The sequence below is a fragment of the Python bivittatus genome, unplaced genomic scaffold (genome assembly GCF_059951505.1).
Source record: "Python bivittatus isolate LINGU-HERP-01145 unplaced genomic scaffold, Pbiv_v1 ctg000340_np1212, whole genome shotgun sequence".
Lineage (NCBI taxonomy): Eukaryota > Metazoa > Chordata > Lepidosauria > Squamata > Pythonidae > Python > Python bivittatus.
The window spans coordinates 5820904-5838925 of record NW_028277056.1 but is presented as its reverse complement, the minus strand read 5'-3'; the positions used below and the strand labels follow the sequence as shown (position 1 = coordinate 5838925).

Genomic DNA, 18022 nt, shown 5'->3' with positions numbered 1-18022 from the left:
TCCATTTCAGTCCTCATTCATTCTCTCTAGATCAGTGTTGTTTCAAACTGGGCAACTTTAAGATGTGTGGACTTCATTCTGGGAGTTGGAGTCCACCCATGCTGGCTGGGGAATTCTGGGAGTTGAAGTCCATACATTGAGATGAACAAACCACCAAGTGTTCTTCCATTCTAGTCCTTCATTCAATCCATGTATTTTCAGCTCTCATTCTTTCTTGACCTTATCGGGAGAGCCAAGGAGGTGTAGTGGCAAAGGTGCTGAACTAGGAACTGGGAATCTTACCATTTTTACTTCTTCCTTAGGGAGGAAAGCTGGCTGGGGACTTTGGACCATTCCCTCTCTCTGTGCCCAACCACCAGGATTATCATTTTGGGCAAAATAGGAGGTAGGAGTTGTAGAAAATAAAAGTGAGGTATTAATCTAATATCTCTTCCTTTTGATCACATACACAAGTACCCCATTCTCACTCTATTTAACTTTTAGGATTTTCCTTGCATACCCAACTCTCACTCGTCTATAAGCACACTCTTGTACATAGTACACCTTAACATTTCTCTATCCCACTACACAGTACTGTGCTGGAGAAGACTCTTAAGAGTCCCCTGGACTGCTAGGAGGTCAAACCAGTCAATCTTAAAGGAAATCAACCCTGACTGCTCATTGGAAGGATTGATAATGAAGCTCAAGCTCAGATACTTTGGTCACCTAATGCGAAGAGAGATCTCTTTGGAGAAGACCCTGATGCTGGGAAAGATTGAAGGCAAAAGGAGAAGAGGACGGCAGAGGATGAGATGGTTAGATAGCATCACTGAAGCAATGAGCATGAAACTGAGCAAACTCAGGGAGGCAGTGAAGGACAGGAAGGCCTGGCGCAATATGGTTCATGGGGTCACGAAGAGTCGGACACAACGACTAAACAACAACAACAAACACAGTACTTCCAGCCAACTACAAAAATACAGCTGCTAGTTCCAGTTTCTTGCCATTTAGGTATCCCTGCAGTCATTTACTCCATTTTTCCTGTCAAACGCAACTAGTTTGGTCTTCCATACCTCCATTTTCAGATCCGTGTTTCTTGTTGCATCGCACAGCCTATCAAACATTTGCCGCAAATCATTCAGGTTCTCGGGCAGCAACATTATATCATCTGCATAGAAAAAATCATGCACATTCACTTCCCTAACCAAGATAACTGTAATGTAATCACAACCATTCCATAATATTATTGAACAATCGCAGGGACACCACATATTGTTATCTTACACTCTTCTCAGCGTTGAACCATTTGCTAAGCAATCCATGCATTCATATAGAGACTTCCATCGTACGCTGCTCCTGTTGCAATCTTCAATTCCGTATTTGTGAAGAATATTCCAGAATTTAAGCCTATTTACCTTATGCTTTCACTGTATCAATAATCACTAAACTTCCTCACATTCATAATTTTATAGTAGGCTGTTGAAGAGCAAAATCCGGTCCATCAAAAAACTATTCTGCCATTCTCAGATTTTATTCACTGGGACCTCTCATGTACTTTCAGTTAGAATTCTTAATAAACAAATCCACTCTAGTTTTGGCATTTTCTCTTGCCCTTTTCCTTTCATAATGGCATTTTCCCATTCATTAGACACAGAAGTAATCTTAACACACACTTTTTTAAAAGTTGCACATCTTTAAGTAAATTGCACCCATGTCTCGAGTTACACCATCTGTGTCTGCAGCCTTATCATTTTCAACATTCTCATAGCATTTACGATTTCCTTTTCATCAGTTTTAACTTGGACACTAATATTTACGCCATGTTTATTTATCCCATTTAAAACCCACCGAGAATCTCTCTGTGGTTGTGGCAATGTCTAAACGTGACATATATAATATCAATATCATTCCCATACAGATGGGAAATACTTTTAAAACATCTTTAGCAGCATTCTCTCACTTCGGTTTCCCCCCAGATAATTTCATCATGTTTATTTTTAATTATCATTTTAATTCCATTCACTCTACTGGAGGGTGGTAAGCCATTTCCTAAAATACGCCTCTCACTTCCAAAGTAATGTTTTATTTCTTTGGAAAGAAAATCACTCTGCGTTTTCTTCCTTTCTTTTAATCATAATTATTCCTTGATCTCTTTAATTACATTCTTTGCAACTCTTCGTCTTCTTTTCCCTATACATTATACGGCATCTTGTTCTCATCATTTTTTGCAGTAATCATTCCTGTATATTCATTTTTTTCTCATTGACAGCCTCTTCTACTAGATCATTCCACCAGGTGTTCCTTTTCATACCTTCTAGTAGCCTAACGTCACCCACTTCACATTTTCACTTCTTTCTTCCGTATCCATTTTCCACCAGGATCAAGTCTTGATATTACCAGCTTTGTCCTCCATTCAGAACCTCTCATCACGTTGGTATCCTTCAGTCATTTTCTCGTTCTTTTACATAGACAATCAGATCAGTGATGCTTTTAGAGTCATTCCTTGTTCCAAGTCTGCATATGAGCAGACTGAAGATTAATTCACATATTCAGAACAGACCTTAATGGTCATCGTTCTCATTCATTCTTGGGTCTCCAGATGGTCAAATCACTTCTTCTTTTTTTTTTCCATGTCATCTAATGCAATCATTTTTTTCCCTTGGATCATATTTATTCAGAATATCACACATTTCCCCCCAGAACTCATCCCTGGCTTTTCCTTCATCATCATTCCTTGGGACATAACATGTAGCTAACAGCATCCTATGGGTTCCTATTCTCATTCACATCCACAGCCATTGAGAAGACACCAGCTTTAACTTTCTGCCATACATTTTGGCCTTTGCATTCATAATTAAACTGACAGCTACGTTTCCCTGCATGTATTCATCAAGCCCACTCCCAAGTCAAGCCACCTTCACTCACATCCTTCTGCTTTCTCTTTGTTTCACAGACATAAACACATCTTTTGTTCCTTTCTCATATTTAATTCATCCATTCATGTGCTTTCCCATTTACTTGTCATGCATTCTAAGCTGCAGTCTTCTGTATGCCTCGGTCATCAACAGATGGGTCCATAAATGCTGACTTTGATGGCCCAAGTTGGCTTTGGTCAATCAAGGCTTTCACATGATGCTGTTCAGTGAGATAGGTAAAGTGCAGAGTGGGTTACCAGCTTTGGCCATACCTGTGCCACATGCAGCATTCCCTGCTAATACAGGTAGTCCTTGCTTAATGACCAAAATAGGGACTGGAAAATCGGTTGTTAAGCGAATTGGACCCAATTTTACGACCTTTTTTGCGGTGGTTGTTAAGTGAATTACACAGTTGTTAAGCTAATCACACGGTTTCCCATTGATTTTGCTTGCCAGAAGCTGGTTGGGAAGGTTGCAAATGGTGATCACATGACTCCAGGACACTCCAACTGTTGTAAGTACAAGCTGGTTGCCAAGTGCGTGGATCATGATCACGTGACCGCAGGAGTGCTCCGATGGTCGTAATTCCAGGCACCGGTTGTAAGTCACTTTTTTAGCACCATTGTAACTTCAAATGGTCACTAAACGAATGATCGTTAAGCATGGACTACATGTAGTTAAGGACAATACCAGTCAGTTTGGACATGTTTTGCCCAACAGGCCACAAGCTGAACTCAAGCCCAGTTTTCACTCAAGTACCCTTATGCTAGTCCATGCAAGCTAGGATTTCTAATCTTGAGGCTACTTGCAAGCCAACACATTGAGATCTGTATCCCACCAACTCAGAGGTCCATGCAGTGCACTGACAGGCATTCAAGAAATAACTAGATACATCTAGAATTATTAGAGCACACTTTGGTAGGCATTTTGGGATGACCCCTCTCCCTAAACTACATCACTTTTTTCACAAATTGACTAAGCTGGAAAAAGCAAATACTTCTTATCACTCGAAGTTTTAGGAGGGAAGAGTTTTCCCTATTCTATGCTTCCATGCATTGTAGGGTAATTCGTTTGGGGAAGATATTTGGTGATTTAGATGATTTATGATTATATGCTTTTTAAGGACTTGTGAGTAGGATAGGGACCTATATTTTCTCCAAATGTGTGTGTGCCATTGAACCATGGAAGTAGTGGTGATCTGGACGTGCCCTCAATTTGGACAGTCTTTCCTGTAAGCCAATAAAAACAGTCTCCCCGAATTTCACAACTTTCAGATCAGTTGGAAACATGGCTTTCAAATTTCCCAGAGGCTCTTTTGGTTGGGAAGTAGGACTGGATGGGTGTACTGTGCTACTGACCTAATTGGAAGGATCAAAGGCAGATTCTGTGAGGCTCCTTTCACTTTCCTTAACTGTATTAAAAAGGCATCCCCTTTAGGTTGCTTCTCAGGGTGCTTGTGTAGAAGCCTTGTAATGAAAACCGCTGCTCCATTCTGAGCTGCTAGATGTCTTTGTGTTTGCTGAACACAAACAGGAAAGGAAAAAAGCTGGACAACTTGATATTTGCAGAACTGGCCTCCTACAGAAGAAGAGGGGGAGGAATTTTTGTCAATTTCAGCCTTGCTAGTTTCATCTGGGACACTAAGGGGGAGATGCAAAGCCATCAAGCCAGCATTCCACTTACAGGACCTGGTAGCGTAGCCAAAGCTCTGGAGTGGAAAGAAAGAGAAAGGCAAAAGTTCAGTGGGAAATAGAGGGCACTAAGGTCCACAGAGCTCCAAGATTTCCAGCTGAAAACCAGCTTCAGACCTCTTTGGCTGAGCTGCTGAAAGGAGATAATGGCGTGGGGGTCCGAAAGATGTGGAGCTGTTTTGGCTGTAGCACAGATTCATGGAAAGGTCCTCAGTGAGGTTAGCATGCATTTTTTGCTTTTGAGGGGGCGGATTGATTATTTATCCGGTGAGCAGACTTAAATGGTAATCAACTGATGCATAGATTGATTGATTGATTGATTGATTAAAAATTGCACACTAATATTTTCAGACCTCTTCTTTTTGGATTTGTTTTAATTTCACAACCTCTCATCTCCCTCTCCAAAAATTACTTTTCGGTCAGTCCCTTTGAATTATACACTGCTGACTTAATTGTGGCTTGGATAAGTGAGTAAAAAGTCCTTTGAGACATCTTCAAATGCAGGTGACTTCATGGACATGACTGTGTAGTGTTTGTTTAGCCACAATACAGCAATGGCTTGCCATTGTTTTCTTCTGGGATTGTTTTTTTAACTTCTCAATTTTTAAAAAATGGGATCCCCTGGTGGTGTCCTGTCCAAGTATTAATCCGCTTTGACCCTAAAAAGTTATTTTGGGATCAGCAAAGGTCAGCTCAAGGACCCTCCCTGTTGCATTAGATTTGAATAGTTCTCACTTTTATTACTGTTCTTGTCTCAGATGCTTTAGACATCACGGGCAAAGGGCAGAGAGGTAAAAATGAGCCACTTTTTGCAGGACATCCCTTTTTTAAAAAAAAACAAATAAATGGGTAATGAGGGGCATTTTCCTTGGAAGGAATTTATTAGTACCTTTTGGTCTTCTTTCTCGGTCTGGATGCTTTTAAAGATGGAAATGCATTCCTTTTGCTCATCTGTACCCTTATTTGAGCACTTTGGGGCAGAAAATTGTACTGACTGAGATTCCAGACTAGGTATGGTTTGTTTTTTTGGGGGGGGGGAATGAAAAAAGTAGCAAACCCAGCTGTTTCCTCACCATCTTATTGCTGATAGGCTTAATCTCTGTTGGGTCTCTTCCAGTTGTCAGATTGCTCCAAGGACAGAGATGCAGATGAGGTGTGATTCTCCCTTTCCAAAAACCATAAAACTTAGCAGCGTGCAAAGGCTTTTGAATCTGACTTTGGGGGAGTTTTTCAAGCTTGAATCTGCTCTGTTTGGGGTTTTGAGCTCAGAAGTGCGCTAAAGTGATTGAAAGAGCTGATCTGAATGCGAAGCAGCTGGCCTGCACTTCGAACCATGGGAAACAGGACATGTCAGACTCAAGCTGGTTTGCGCATGAAACGTTTTGTATAACTTTATGTACCTTACCACAAAAATGTGGGGCTGGCTATCCAGTTGACTGGCTTCAAATAAGGGTTGGACAATTCATGGAAGTGCTGGAGATCAGTGGCTCTTAGCCTTGATGGGAGTCAGGCTGCCTCTGAAGGCCATCTGCTGGGAGACGGGTGGGCTTCCTTGGGCAGTTGGTGGGCCACTAGGAGAACAGACTGCTGGACTAGATGGTCCTGGGGTCTGATCCAGCAGGGCACGGCTTGTGTTCTTATGTTCTTATAAAATGTGCCATTACCTAGAACTATTTTTTAGGAGAAACTGAAATTGAGTTTTCCCTCACCCCATCGAGCAGTGAGCCCTGGATCTTGGAAGTGCCCTGTGGGAATCTTGGAATCCAGTGGGACTCTGGCATTTGGGGGATCCTGCTCACCAACCCCTTTGCTTTGGGCCTTAGGATAGTTTCAAAAGTCCAAAATTTGGGACTGGAAGGGGAGGAGTAAGAGCAGAGCAGATGGGTTCATACATGATCATTTCCATGTCCAGGCGTCTCAGCATGAGGGCACGCTAGCCAGGAGGCAACAGCTCAACCTCTCTGTGTTGTTTTGCATATGGCAGGGCATTTACTAAAGTGTTCACCTTCGGTCCAACGTTCCGGGCAGACAATTCTCAAACCCGAAGACACCTGGCAGAGTTTTATATGGTGGAGGCTGAACTATTTTTTGTTGACCGTCTTCAAGACATAATGCAGGTAAGAGTCTGAGGGAGAACTGTAAACAGGGCTTTTTCTATGCATGTTTTTGAGCGTTACAGGTTTTATGCATTTAATTCCAAGTTTTTCCTAGTTTTATAGGAAGAGTGAGGAAGCTTTCTGGAAGCTGGAGATCCTTTAAGACTTTTTAAAGGCTCTGAGGGCCACCTCAAATCAGAGCTCAGGTTTTCAGATTTTCTTGAGTTTTTGCATGGAATCTTGGGGTATCTCTCTGTCTTTTTTTCATTCTGCTCTCCCTGTTTGGGGGCTTACTGTATAGCACTCATGTATTTCCCATTTGACAATTATAGGAAACTGTACCATCAGTTTTCAGTTATAGCTAGAGTGGATTCTGGATCTACAAAAGAAGAGGTTTAGAGGCCAGACATGATCCTACAGCTACAGGTTGCCTACCCTGTTGTTGTTGTTTTTTTTAATGTTGGTAAGTTTCTATTAAAATGTGAAATAACATTTCCCAGCTGTCGCATTGGCCTTAAGTCAGATTTCAGCACTTTTACCCATCAGAAGAATGGTCAAGTGTCTGGTGGTAATTATTATTTTAATAGCTGACTTAATTTCTTGGAAGTGAACAGTGGCCAGATGTTTGCGTGTGTGTGTCTGAGTGTGTATTTTTACATCGCTGCTCATTTGATTAAGAGATGAATGCGAATTAGTTATGTTGTAACCATAGAGCTAGAGGTTAATTTATGTTTATACTTATAACTGCTTTATATTGTTACTTTTTAAATAATTTTTTCTTTTTTTTTTTCCTGCACTGCTGGCTGGCCGGCTTCCTTCCTTCCTTCCTTCCTTCCTTCCTTCCTTCCTTCCTTCCTTCCTTCCTTCCTTCCTTCCTTCCTTCCTTCCTTCCGCTCTAAATATTAGCTTCTGTTACTTTTTATCCTTCCTGTTTAAAACTTTAATAAAGTTACTGCAAAAAAAGAAAAGATGAGTGCAGCTATGGGGGTGTGAAACATTGGGAGGAGGGTGAGAAAAAAATGGGGGGATCTTTGGACATCAACACTCCACTGATGGGAGAGGAGTTTGTTATTGGTTGATCTCATAAATTATGGTTGGTCACACAGTCAGCCAGATGTTTAGACTGGATTTGGCATTTTTGTCCACCTGTCAAGTCCTTCCCAAGGACCTGGGATAGGCAGATGTTGTTAGATGGGTTTAAAGGTGGTGGTGGTGGTGGTGGTGGTGGTATTATTATTATTATTATTATTATTATTATTATTATTATTATTAGATCTCATAAATTGCCACTCAGTCCAGTTGCAAAAAGACCAGGAAGAAGAGCTTCAACATTCAGAGAAACTCGAGCACAGTACACCTCTCTTTCCTGAATAATAAAAAAAAGAAGCTCGCACTTCGCTAGGGTTTTACGCTTTAAAAGAAAAAAAGGGTTTGCTGGCAATAGTTCCAACGAAGAGGGATGGAAATATTTGCCGGCTCGCATTGACCATGCCGTTTTGCTCATGGGGAAGTTTGTGGAATGGAAAGCTTCCTCTTTTGAGGAAACAGAAGCATTTTGGGGAGGGGGGGTTGCCACGAGCTGGCCATCACATTCTCATACCGTGAAACAGAAACCACGCTGTCTCGCTTTGGGAAAAGAAGAAGAAAAAGCAGGGCATGTTTACATCACCCAGCTCTGAGCTGCAGTAGAAGAATACAGTACAGCAAAATGAGGGGCATTCTCCTAATTTTTTTTTCTCATGCATGAGTTAAAATGTGCCCTGGGGGCCAGCAGAAGCTCCTACAGCCTTCCTACAGATAGTTGAACTGTATTCAATGCCAGGGGTTGGCAGGGACTGAGGGAAGAACAGGAAGAGTAACTTCCCTGGAGGAAGAGGAGCAAAACCAGCATGGCTTAATGGTGAAAATGCTAGATCGGTGTTTCTCAACCTTAGCAACTTTAATGTAACATAATGTAAATTTCAGTCCCTTTAACCACTTATTTTCCCACTGTCCATGAATATGTTATGTCCAAAGTTCTTAGCTCATTTTTACCATACAGTATTTCATTTCTTGTTCTTTCGTTTCAAATTTCAATAAACGTTTACACATTTTAGCAGTTACATGTTCATCATTGTGCATAGTTCAACTTCAGATTCTTTCTTCTGCTGCTCAATTCCAGATGTCCTATTATCTACCTTAAATCTTTCCCTTAACTGTGCCTACAAATACCTTTGAAAACTAAATCTGTCTGCAGCCAGCTGCTCTCTTGGTTTCATCTTATATTCTCCATGTTCCTGTTCTAACAACTCTCGATAAGTTAACCATTTTTCTTTACCTGCTGTTTGGAATCTCTTTGACTGTTTTGAGTCTCTTCCTGGGTGTCCTGCAACCTGGATGGAACTGCCATTTATGAGATAAGCTACTAAAAGACCCCTCTCCAATCTGTGGATTGTTTGTGTCCAAAGATCCTCCTGTTCCTTCTCAGCCTCCTCACAATCTCAAAATGCCTTGGGTCCTCATTATTTTCAGATTCATCTGATCTAGGTAGAATTGGCCCTTCCAACATGCGTTGGCTAAAGGACATACTGTCGATTTCCCTTGAGATGTTAAGTGGGTGGTGGCTGCAGGAAAAAATGCAGCGAAACCAACAGCTGAAGAGTGCTTTGAAATGTTGCTGATCTGTGATCACAGAACGTTCTCTTAGAGAAGACAACATTTACAGGCAAACAAGCACTTTTAATCAAACTGATTACAAACATCATCTTCCTGCTTCCCTATTAGGAGAAAGCAGAGGTTGAGCTAGGGTAAGACTAGACTTGTCCCTGATCATACAGAGTTATTTGTAACTTATTTCTTTTTCTGGGAATTGTACAAGACAGAAGTTTGGACGAAGAGCTTGTTTCTAACATTTATATAGCCTGTGCTCCTTATCACATACTCCCTGTCATCTCCTCCTCCTCCTCCTCATCCATCCATCCATCTATCTAATTTTTCTACAGCCTTTAATTCGTACAACTTAAGGCAGTGTATAATTATGCTCTCACTCGGTGAAGTAGGTTGGGCTGAGAGAAAGTGACTGGTCCAAAATCACCCATCCAGATAAGTCGCCAACTTATCTGCTATTGTAATAGCGTCTAGCTTCTTGTGTTGTGTACCCTAAATATGGCCTTGGTTATGTTTGCTGATCTCAGGGTCCTGCAGGATTCAGAGACAGGTGTCAGATCTGCGATGTTCAAATCCCAATGAAGAAAAATCTTGTGCAACCCAAGTTAGGTTCAAAAACAGGTCTCCTAGGTGGTAGCCCCTTTGCTTTGGAACAGGTTGCCCCCCCAAGATTTCCCATTAATACTCTGGAAGTCAGTTCAAGCTCTTCTCCACAGTCTTTGGAGCAGAGAATGCCAAGCCATCTGTTTAGGGTGGTGAGTTAGATAGTTATCCAAATGTCATGTGGTTGACAATCATATATAAGATGCAGTTTTATGTAAGGTTTACTGAGCTCCATTCCTATAATTTTTGTCCTTCAGTCTAGCCTATCTACAGGGCACCAAGTTGGGGAAAATTGCTGGAGAGCAGTTGAGGAATGATAAACATGCTGCAATTCATTTATTACTTATTTATTTATAAAAAGGAGAACACTTAATTGGGGTTATGGTCTTGTCTGTAACAGGAAATGTTCTTACTGCTTTCTCTTTTACCTGATTCTTTCTTTTCCTTAGGTTATAGAAGATCTTTTCAAGACTGTGACAGACAGAGTGCTATCAAAATGCCCTCAAGATGCTGCACTTTTTCATAAACGTGTAGCTCCTGGCCAAGAGGTTATTTTTTTTTCTAATGTATATATAATTTTCTGCTACCTTTTCCATAGCTGAACAACAGCCAAGCCTAAATCAGTTTCTTTCAGACTCCAGCATACTCTCCCCTAACGTTGGATCATCCACGGCTCTTTTGACTTCATCTTCTGTACTTTTTAGCCAATGAAAGTCATTTATTAGCTGGAGACCAAGCAGCAGAACCCAGGCTGAGCCAGGCTAGTGAAGAGGTGGGGCTGGGCAAATAATACCCGTTGTTGGCATCATTTGGACCAGAAGCCAGAAGTTGACCTCCATATGGTTCCTCGGTGCCTCTTTTTAATGAATCCCGCATCAGGCACAAAGAATGGGAAGCAACTGAATGACAACAAAGTGAAGTTCCCATCCTGCAACCTAAGATCAGAGATCTGGCAGGGAGGGGCACTGGGCCACTCCATGAAATATTTTGCACAGCACATAACTGTTGTATCCCATTTGCTATCAAATGTGTGGAGATTAATGGCGGTATGGATGACTTTGAAACATGGAGAATAATCAGGGTACTAATGGCCATTCATTCTAAGGATACGAGTTGTCACTAATTGCCATGTCCTGTCGGCCAACATGGGACATGGTTACTTTGTTTACCTCCTGTGGATGGATTTATTCCTGGGGGCATCTGACTGGCACCATGAATGCTGAATTAGTATAAATCAGTATGGTTTCTGCAAAAGGGCAAGAACATTTTTCCCTGTTTGAAAAAAGTATAGGCTGGGTCCAGCGTGCTATATTAGTTCATGCTTGAAATGTTTCAGCTGGGCTTATCCTGATGCAAAATTTGTTTTCCTTTGACTTCTTGGACTTCTCTACCCAGAAACTGAATTCGTTTGTGTTCAGTTTGATCCCTTTGTGCAAAGTTCATTGTTTTCTCAGCTATTTCCACAAAACATTTTTGTTTCAAAAACTTAACGATTTCTGATAGTAATTGTGAATTAATTTTTCCTTTCCCTTCTTTCCCCCATCCTTATTAGGCCAAATTAGAAAAGATGCTGAAGAACCAATTTGTAATGTAAGTATTTTGAAAAAGGTTGGTTGCTTTTTAATTTATAGCCATAATTTATAGGTTTGACTTATGTTTCTTAGCATTTAACAGTTTTGACTCATCCTGACAATAGTTAATTGGAATTGGACCTGATTAGGATTTGGATGGGAGACCACCAGGAAAACCTTAGGCTGCAGACTATACTACAAAGTTAAAAAACATCCCAGAAGATTGGAGCAGGAGCCACTTATTTGGAAAATTATAAAGATATGTTCATGTAGTCACCAGGCATCAAGTTCAATTGAAAGGATTTGTTTACAACAAAGTGGCAGTGAAAATTAGCATTTAAGTGAAGTTTCTTACATGCTATGACATTTATGGTTGTGGAGTCCTTGGTGTTCTCTGAGCTTGGTGGTTTGCTTGCAGACGTTTCATTACCCAACTAGGTAACATCATCAGTATGAGTGAGTGTGGGGTTTGCTCCCTGTTTATATACAATAGCTTGTCCTGCTAGTGTTGGTGGTGGGTGGTCTCCTTGGTAGTTCCTTGATTATGGCATTGTTTTCTGCTTGATTGTTTGTCTGGTGTTAATCCTTGCTTATCTGGGTGTTGGCTGCTGGAAAGGCTGTGTTCTGGTCTTTTTGTTTCCTTCTTAGCTTTTTAATTGTCTCTTTTGAATGGTGTCTAAATGTGGTTTATCTCTATGTGTCTATTGATGTCTGATGTGTCTGAATGCCAAGCTTCTAGGAATTTTTGGACTTGGCTTGGTCTAGGATGCTCACAGTTTCCCAGTTGAAACTGTGGTTGAGTCTGTCCATGTGTTGTGAGATTAAGGAGTTTTCATGGTGTCTTCTGACTGCTAGTTGGTGTTCATGGATGCGCTCTGCTAGTCTTCTGCCCGTCTGTCCTACATAGTGGTTGTTACAGTCCTTACACTGTATGTTATAGATGACTCCTGTTTTTTCTTCTTGTGCTACTGGGTCTTTTGGTTCACTTAAGATGTTTTGAAGGGCTTTAGTTGGTTTGTGTGCTATGGTGATGCTGTGTGGTTGTAATAGTCTGTTGGGTTTTTCTGAGATGTTTTTGATGTATGGCAGTGTTATCCTTTTTATAGCTTGTGTTGGTTGTGCTGTAGTGGGTTGAGTGGTCAGGCACTTTTCTGTTGGAACATTTATGGTTATTTATTTATCACAATTTATAGACAGTTGTCATCAGATTGACTCCCAATAATTTACAAATAATTCAAAACCCAACATGTAATTAAGAATAAACCATAGTCAATAATTATATAATAATAACATTAGAGCCAGCATGGTGTAGTGGTTAAGCTATCAGATTAGAAATAGGGTGACCGTGAGTTCTAATCCTGCCTTAGGCACCAAGCCAGCTGAGTGACCTTGGGCCAGTCACTCTCTCTCGGCCCCAGGAAGGAGGCAATGGCAAACCACTTCCGTAAAACCTTGCCAAGAAAACTGCAGGGACTAGTCCAGGCAGTCACCAGGAGTCAAAAACTGACTTGAAGGCACAATAAATAAATAAATAAATAACATTGCAAATTGCTAAATACAGCTATGATGCCATCCTGGCTTGACAGCAGCAACAATTGGTGTGTATCGATGTGTGGTTTTTGGATTAGTTTGGATTTCCAACTACCATTCCTCCTTGGTTAGCCCTCAGTTCTTTGGCTTTTTTGTAAAGTCATCTTCCCGCCAGTGCATTTTGCTGTGTTTATCTCTTGGTGTCATGTCCTGCAAGGCTGGCAAACCCAAGTAACCAGAAGTAGGATCTTCATTGCTAGGTGGGTAATGAATCTTGAAAGCCTATCAAAGCAATTCTCTGGCTCGACTTATATCTAGCGTAATTGAGGGGGAGTTGCTCTTTCTCATGCTTCTCTCCTTCCTTGGGCTGAGATGTCCTGTTCAAAAGTCCTGTTTCCTCCTCCGCTTTTGCAGAATCTTTTAGACATTCCATCATATTTAGAATGCAGAGCTGTATGTCCTCAGTCGGTGGATGTTCCAGCAAAATGGAAATTTCTTCCTTTGGATATTTGTCAAAGCTTAGTCTGCATTTTACCGAGAAATAACAAAAGACATTACAGGTAGTCCTTGACTTATGACCACAGTTGGGACCGGAACTTCTGTTGCTAAGCAATGCGGTTGTTAAGTGAGTCGCACCCAATTTTACAACATTTTTGCCATGGTCATTAAGCAAACCACAGCGGTCATTAAGCGAATTCTGACTTTGCTTGACAGAAACCCCCTGGGAAGGCCTCAAATGGCGATCACATGAGTCCGGGATGCTGCAACTGTCATAAATACATGCCGATTGCCAAGCGCCTGAATTTTGTTCATGACCATGGGGATACTGCAGTGGTCGTAAGTGTGAGAACCAGTCAGAAGTCACTTTTTTCAGCGCCATCGTAACTTTGAACGGTGGTTAAATGAATAGTCATAAGTCAAGGATTATCAGTACTTGTTGCACTGGGGATCATAGGAAAGAGGGGGAAACAAGGCCTTTGCTAATCGTTTAGATGTGCATTTCTAACAACATGTCTAGAGTGGCCTTGAGAGAAGCAACAGAGGGGGGTTTCTGTTTGTTTCTAGTCTTCTGCAGTCTTGTATCTTCCTAATCTGCTGGATCTGCAACTCCCATAATCCCCAGTTGGGAATTAAGGGCTGCTATTGCTCCCACATCCTAAAATAGCATCAGTTTTGAGAAAGGTCATTTGTACCATTTGCATGTCAGCATCAAAGGTTGTGAAAAGGGGCTCTGCAGGTAGAATAGTGTACCAATAACTTTGTTGGGATTCAGGGTACAAATCTTTAAAATGTACACATGTAACCTCAAGCAAATGATCCCCAATACTTGTTTTTTTTTTTTAAAGAATGTCCTATACTGAAGCGATTGAAGTTTTAGAGCGAGCTCGTCAAGAATTCACTTACAAACCAGCAGTGAGTATTTGGGAGATTTTGTGGGGGTTTTGGTAAAACTCAGGTATTTAGAAGGTTGATAGAAAAGTATGAGAGTTGGCTGTATCTGAAACAGTCCGGAAGCCAGTCTGCCCCTTCTTCACAAAAGGGACAAGCCCCCTCCCTTTTACATGGTGAGAAAAAGAACAAGATTTCTGTCCATTGCCTATATATAGGTTTCTCATTTGAAAATGGAGGACTTGCTGGAATCCTTTAACTTCCTTCTTAATAAAACTTACTAACCAGAGCTTTGAGGGGTTTGTTCTTGGGATCAGCCACTTCCAGTCCAGGCTGCTACCAGAAGCCTAACAAAAGGAGATTTCTGCTAGCCCTTCGAGGTAGTCCAGACAAGAAGCACAATAGTGAATCTTAGCTTTATCTTTATTATAAGGTTACAGGAACAGAATCTTGCAAGTCTGAAAGTATTCCTCCCCTCCTTTCCTTTTACTCTCCGGAAAACTAGGGAGGGTCCCCTCTGAAATGTTTCCCACGCCCTCCCTCCTTCTGTGGGCTGAGATGACTTTTGCATGTCAGTTGTCCGTTCTGCGGCTCTTCCTCCCGTCTCCCAAAGTCATCCCCGTGGATCATTATAATTCCCAAGCGTGTCGGTCTAGACCACTGCAACATCAGCCGAGATTTCTCAGTCTGATTTCAAGGTATCTGCAAGTGGTGAATCTAGTCAGTCTCATTTGGGCTCATAAACTAAGAAGGATCATGTTTGATTAGGACTTGGGCAGGAGGCTATCAGGAGATCCCAGGACTTTAAACTTAAATAGCCAAGAAGAAGGGAATGGCAAACACTTTCTACCATAACCAAGAAAACTGCAGGGTTGTGTCCACATTGTTAGCAGGACACAAGCTCAGCTCAAGGATGGATGGATGGATGGATGGATGGATGGATGGATGGATGGATGGATGGATGGATGGATGGATGGATTTTGATTGACTGACTGATTGGTTGATTGATTGATTATGTACCATCAAGTTGTTTTCAACTCCTAGCAACCACATAGATGGCTTCTAATAAAAGGGAATATCTGTAGCTCAGGGTTGAACTGTGGAGTCTTTGGTGTTCTCTGAGCTTGGTTGTTTTCTTGCAGACGTTTCATTACCCAACTAAGTAACATCTAACAGCACAGAAGATGTTACTAAGTCGGGTAACAAAATATCTGCAAGAAAACAACCAAGCTCAGAGAACACCAAGGACTCCACAGATGGCTTTTCTCCATGAAGATCTGTCTCCAGCATGGTCCTTCAGGTCTTCCAATGGTGCCCACCTACTCTAATGCTGGTTGTTCTCTTCTTCTCTTTCCTCCCACCTTTCCCAGCATTAGAGCCTTCTCCAGAGAGCTAGGTCATAGATAAATCAAAAAGAGCAAGCAACAAGGTGAACAGGGTGCTGTTTTAATGTTTTAAACTTTGTTAAACTCTGTTAAAACAATGTTTTAAACTTTGCCAGTTAACGTCATCCCCAGGATGGCTGACGGCACAGGAAGATAGGAACTGTATCCCATATAGCTGGGAGACATCAGTTTGCCTGCCCATTTACGCAGATTACACCACATCAAAATAATCCAACTTTCACTGTTTTGCTTTAGAGTCCACGTGCATGTTCTCTGCCACCTCAAGAGCCTACAAATCTTACTAGGCTTCCCATTCCTGTGGTGATGCTCTCTTTATGAATTGGACCTCTCTATATTTTTCGGTAGCTTACCTTTTTCTGTCATCATAATTCCATAGCCAACTTTATTTCTCTCTTTCAACATTTCTACCCTGCTGGAATTTAAAAAAAAGAAAAAATAAACATTCAGCAGCAGACATAGAATATAGCAGAACAATTTAAAACAGTTATGATAACATGTAAAATCAAGCCAGAACTTTAGAAATAACCATCATTAAAACAGCAATCAATCCAAAACCTCAAGGTCAAAACAATAAAAAGGAAAATTAAAGATAGACTTGTAAAATCAGAGGAAAGCTCCCCAAAACAACTGGCTCTTCAACAATTTCTAAAATATCAACAGAGAAGGGACTACCCAATGTTTCTCAACCTTAGCAACTTTAAGATGTATGGACTTGAACTCCCAGAATTCCCCAGCTGGCTGGGGGAATTCTGGGAGTTGAAGTCCATACATCTTAAAATGGCTAAAGTTGAGAAACATTAGACTCGCCTAATCTCCTGGAGGCTGTTCCACAGTTGATTAATCTGTCTACTTGGAGATTTGAATGCAAGTCCTAAACATCACAGCAGACTGAGAAGGTAGTTACAGAACATATTCAGGTTATGAACGATACTTTCAGCTAGTTTGCAAACCAGAGGCCTGAAGATTATTATGGCTTGTTTATTTTACAGTCTGTTTTTTCCCCTCTTCTTTAGTGGGGACAGGATCTCCAGAGCGAACACGAGAAGTACCTGGTGCGACACTGTGGTGAAATTCCTGTTTTTGTGTATAACTATCCCTATGACCTTAAGCCGTTCTACATGCGAGACAACGAAGATGGAGCTCGTCGGACTGTAAGAGCTTTTGATTAAAATACTTTGGTCCAGCTGCACATTTCCTCTTGGTTCTTGCTGTTTTCTTTAAACCTTTTTGGAATGAAATAAACTCTCTTCTAGGATGGAATTGGTTTGTGGTGGCTAGTACATACATTGCATTTGGGGGCAGCTTAATGTTGGGTAAGGTAGAAGAAGAGAATGACTGGCAGTAAGGCTGTCAGCCTTACCAGGTAGATCTGTGATGGAATGGTTTGATGAAGGCCGCGCTCGGGGAGATAAGCATTTCCTTAGCCCCCAACAGGAGCGTGGGAAGGTTAAGAAGATGAGACTGGCACCCCCCTAAGGAATTCACGGTGTTTTGGCTTGCTGGCTTGGGAAGTGTAGATTCAGTCTGGAGAGACTGATGTCAGGTTCAGCCCAAAGAACTCCACGAGACAGTACAGATACAGTTCTGTTGCGTTTATTAGCTTCCACCTCAAAGACAGAATCTCTCCAGACTGAATCTACATTTCCCAAGCCAGCCAGCCAAAACACCGTGAATTCCTTAGGGGGGTGCCAGTCTCATCTTCTTAACCTTCCCACGCTCCTGTTGGGGGCTAAGGAAATGCTTATCTCCTCGAGCGCGGCCTTCATCAAACTATTCCATCACAAGATCAGACAGGAAATACAACCAGAGAAGCTAATTCTACTTTATTGTAAAGCTACATTGACAGAATCTTGCAAGTCTAAAAATACAGTTCTCCCGCCGTCTCCTTTAGAGGCCAAGAAACTAGGAAGAGTCCCTTCTGAGCCTCTTTTTCCACCCATTATGCAGCTGCGGGCTATGCCCCCCCTTATCTGACCATTCCCTTGGCAGCATCTCTTGGCTCCATCTCCCAAGGTCTTTCCCGCATACCATTATAAAGGGGAATAGACTCAGTTACTGTCAGCCCTTCAGGGTAGACCAGACTAGGACACTAAAGTCATGTAGGCCAATACTACTTTTACTGTAAAGTTATCGTAACTCTGCAAGTCTGAACACACCTCCCCCTTCTCTCCCTTTATCTTCGTGTGAACTAGGGAG

General features: G+C 41.6%; 1 protein-coding gene across 2 annotated transcripts in view; it reads left to right on the top strand.

Annotated features, from left to right (window-relative positions):
• The window catches only part of NARS2 (asparaginyl-tRNA synthetase 2, mitochondrial), a 51342-nt gene that overhangs the window by 25040 nt on the left and 8280 nt on the right, over positions 1-18022 (top strand). For both annotated transcript variants that reach the window (XM_088140502.1, XM_088140503.1), the window contains exons 8-12: positions 6570-6702; positions 10380-10478; positions 11483-11520; positions 14378-14444; positions 16840-16977. In XM_088140502.1, the coding sequence (XP_087996628.1) occupies positions 6570-6702; positions 10380-10478; positions 11483-11520; positions 14378-14444; positions 16840-16977 (475 nt within the window). The remainder of the gene's footprint in view (positions 1-6569; positions 6703-10379; positions 10479-11482; positions 11521-14377; positions 14445-16839; positions 16978-18022) is intronic.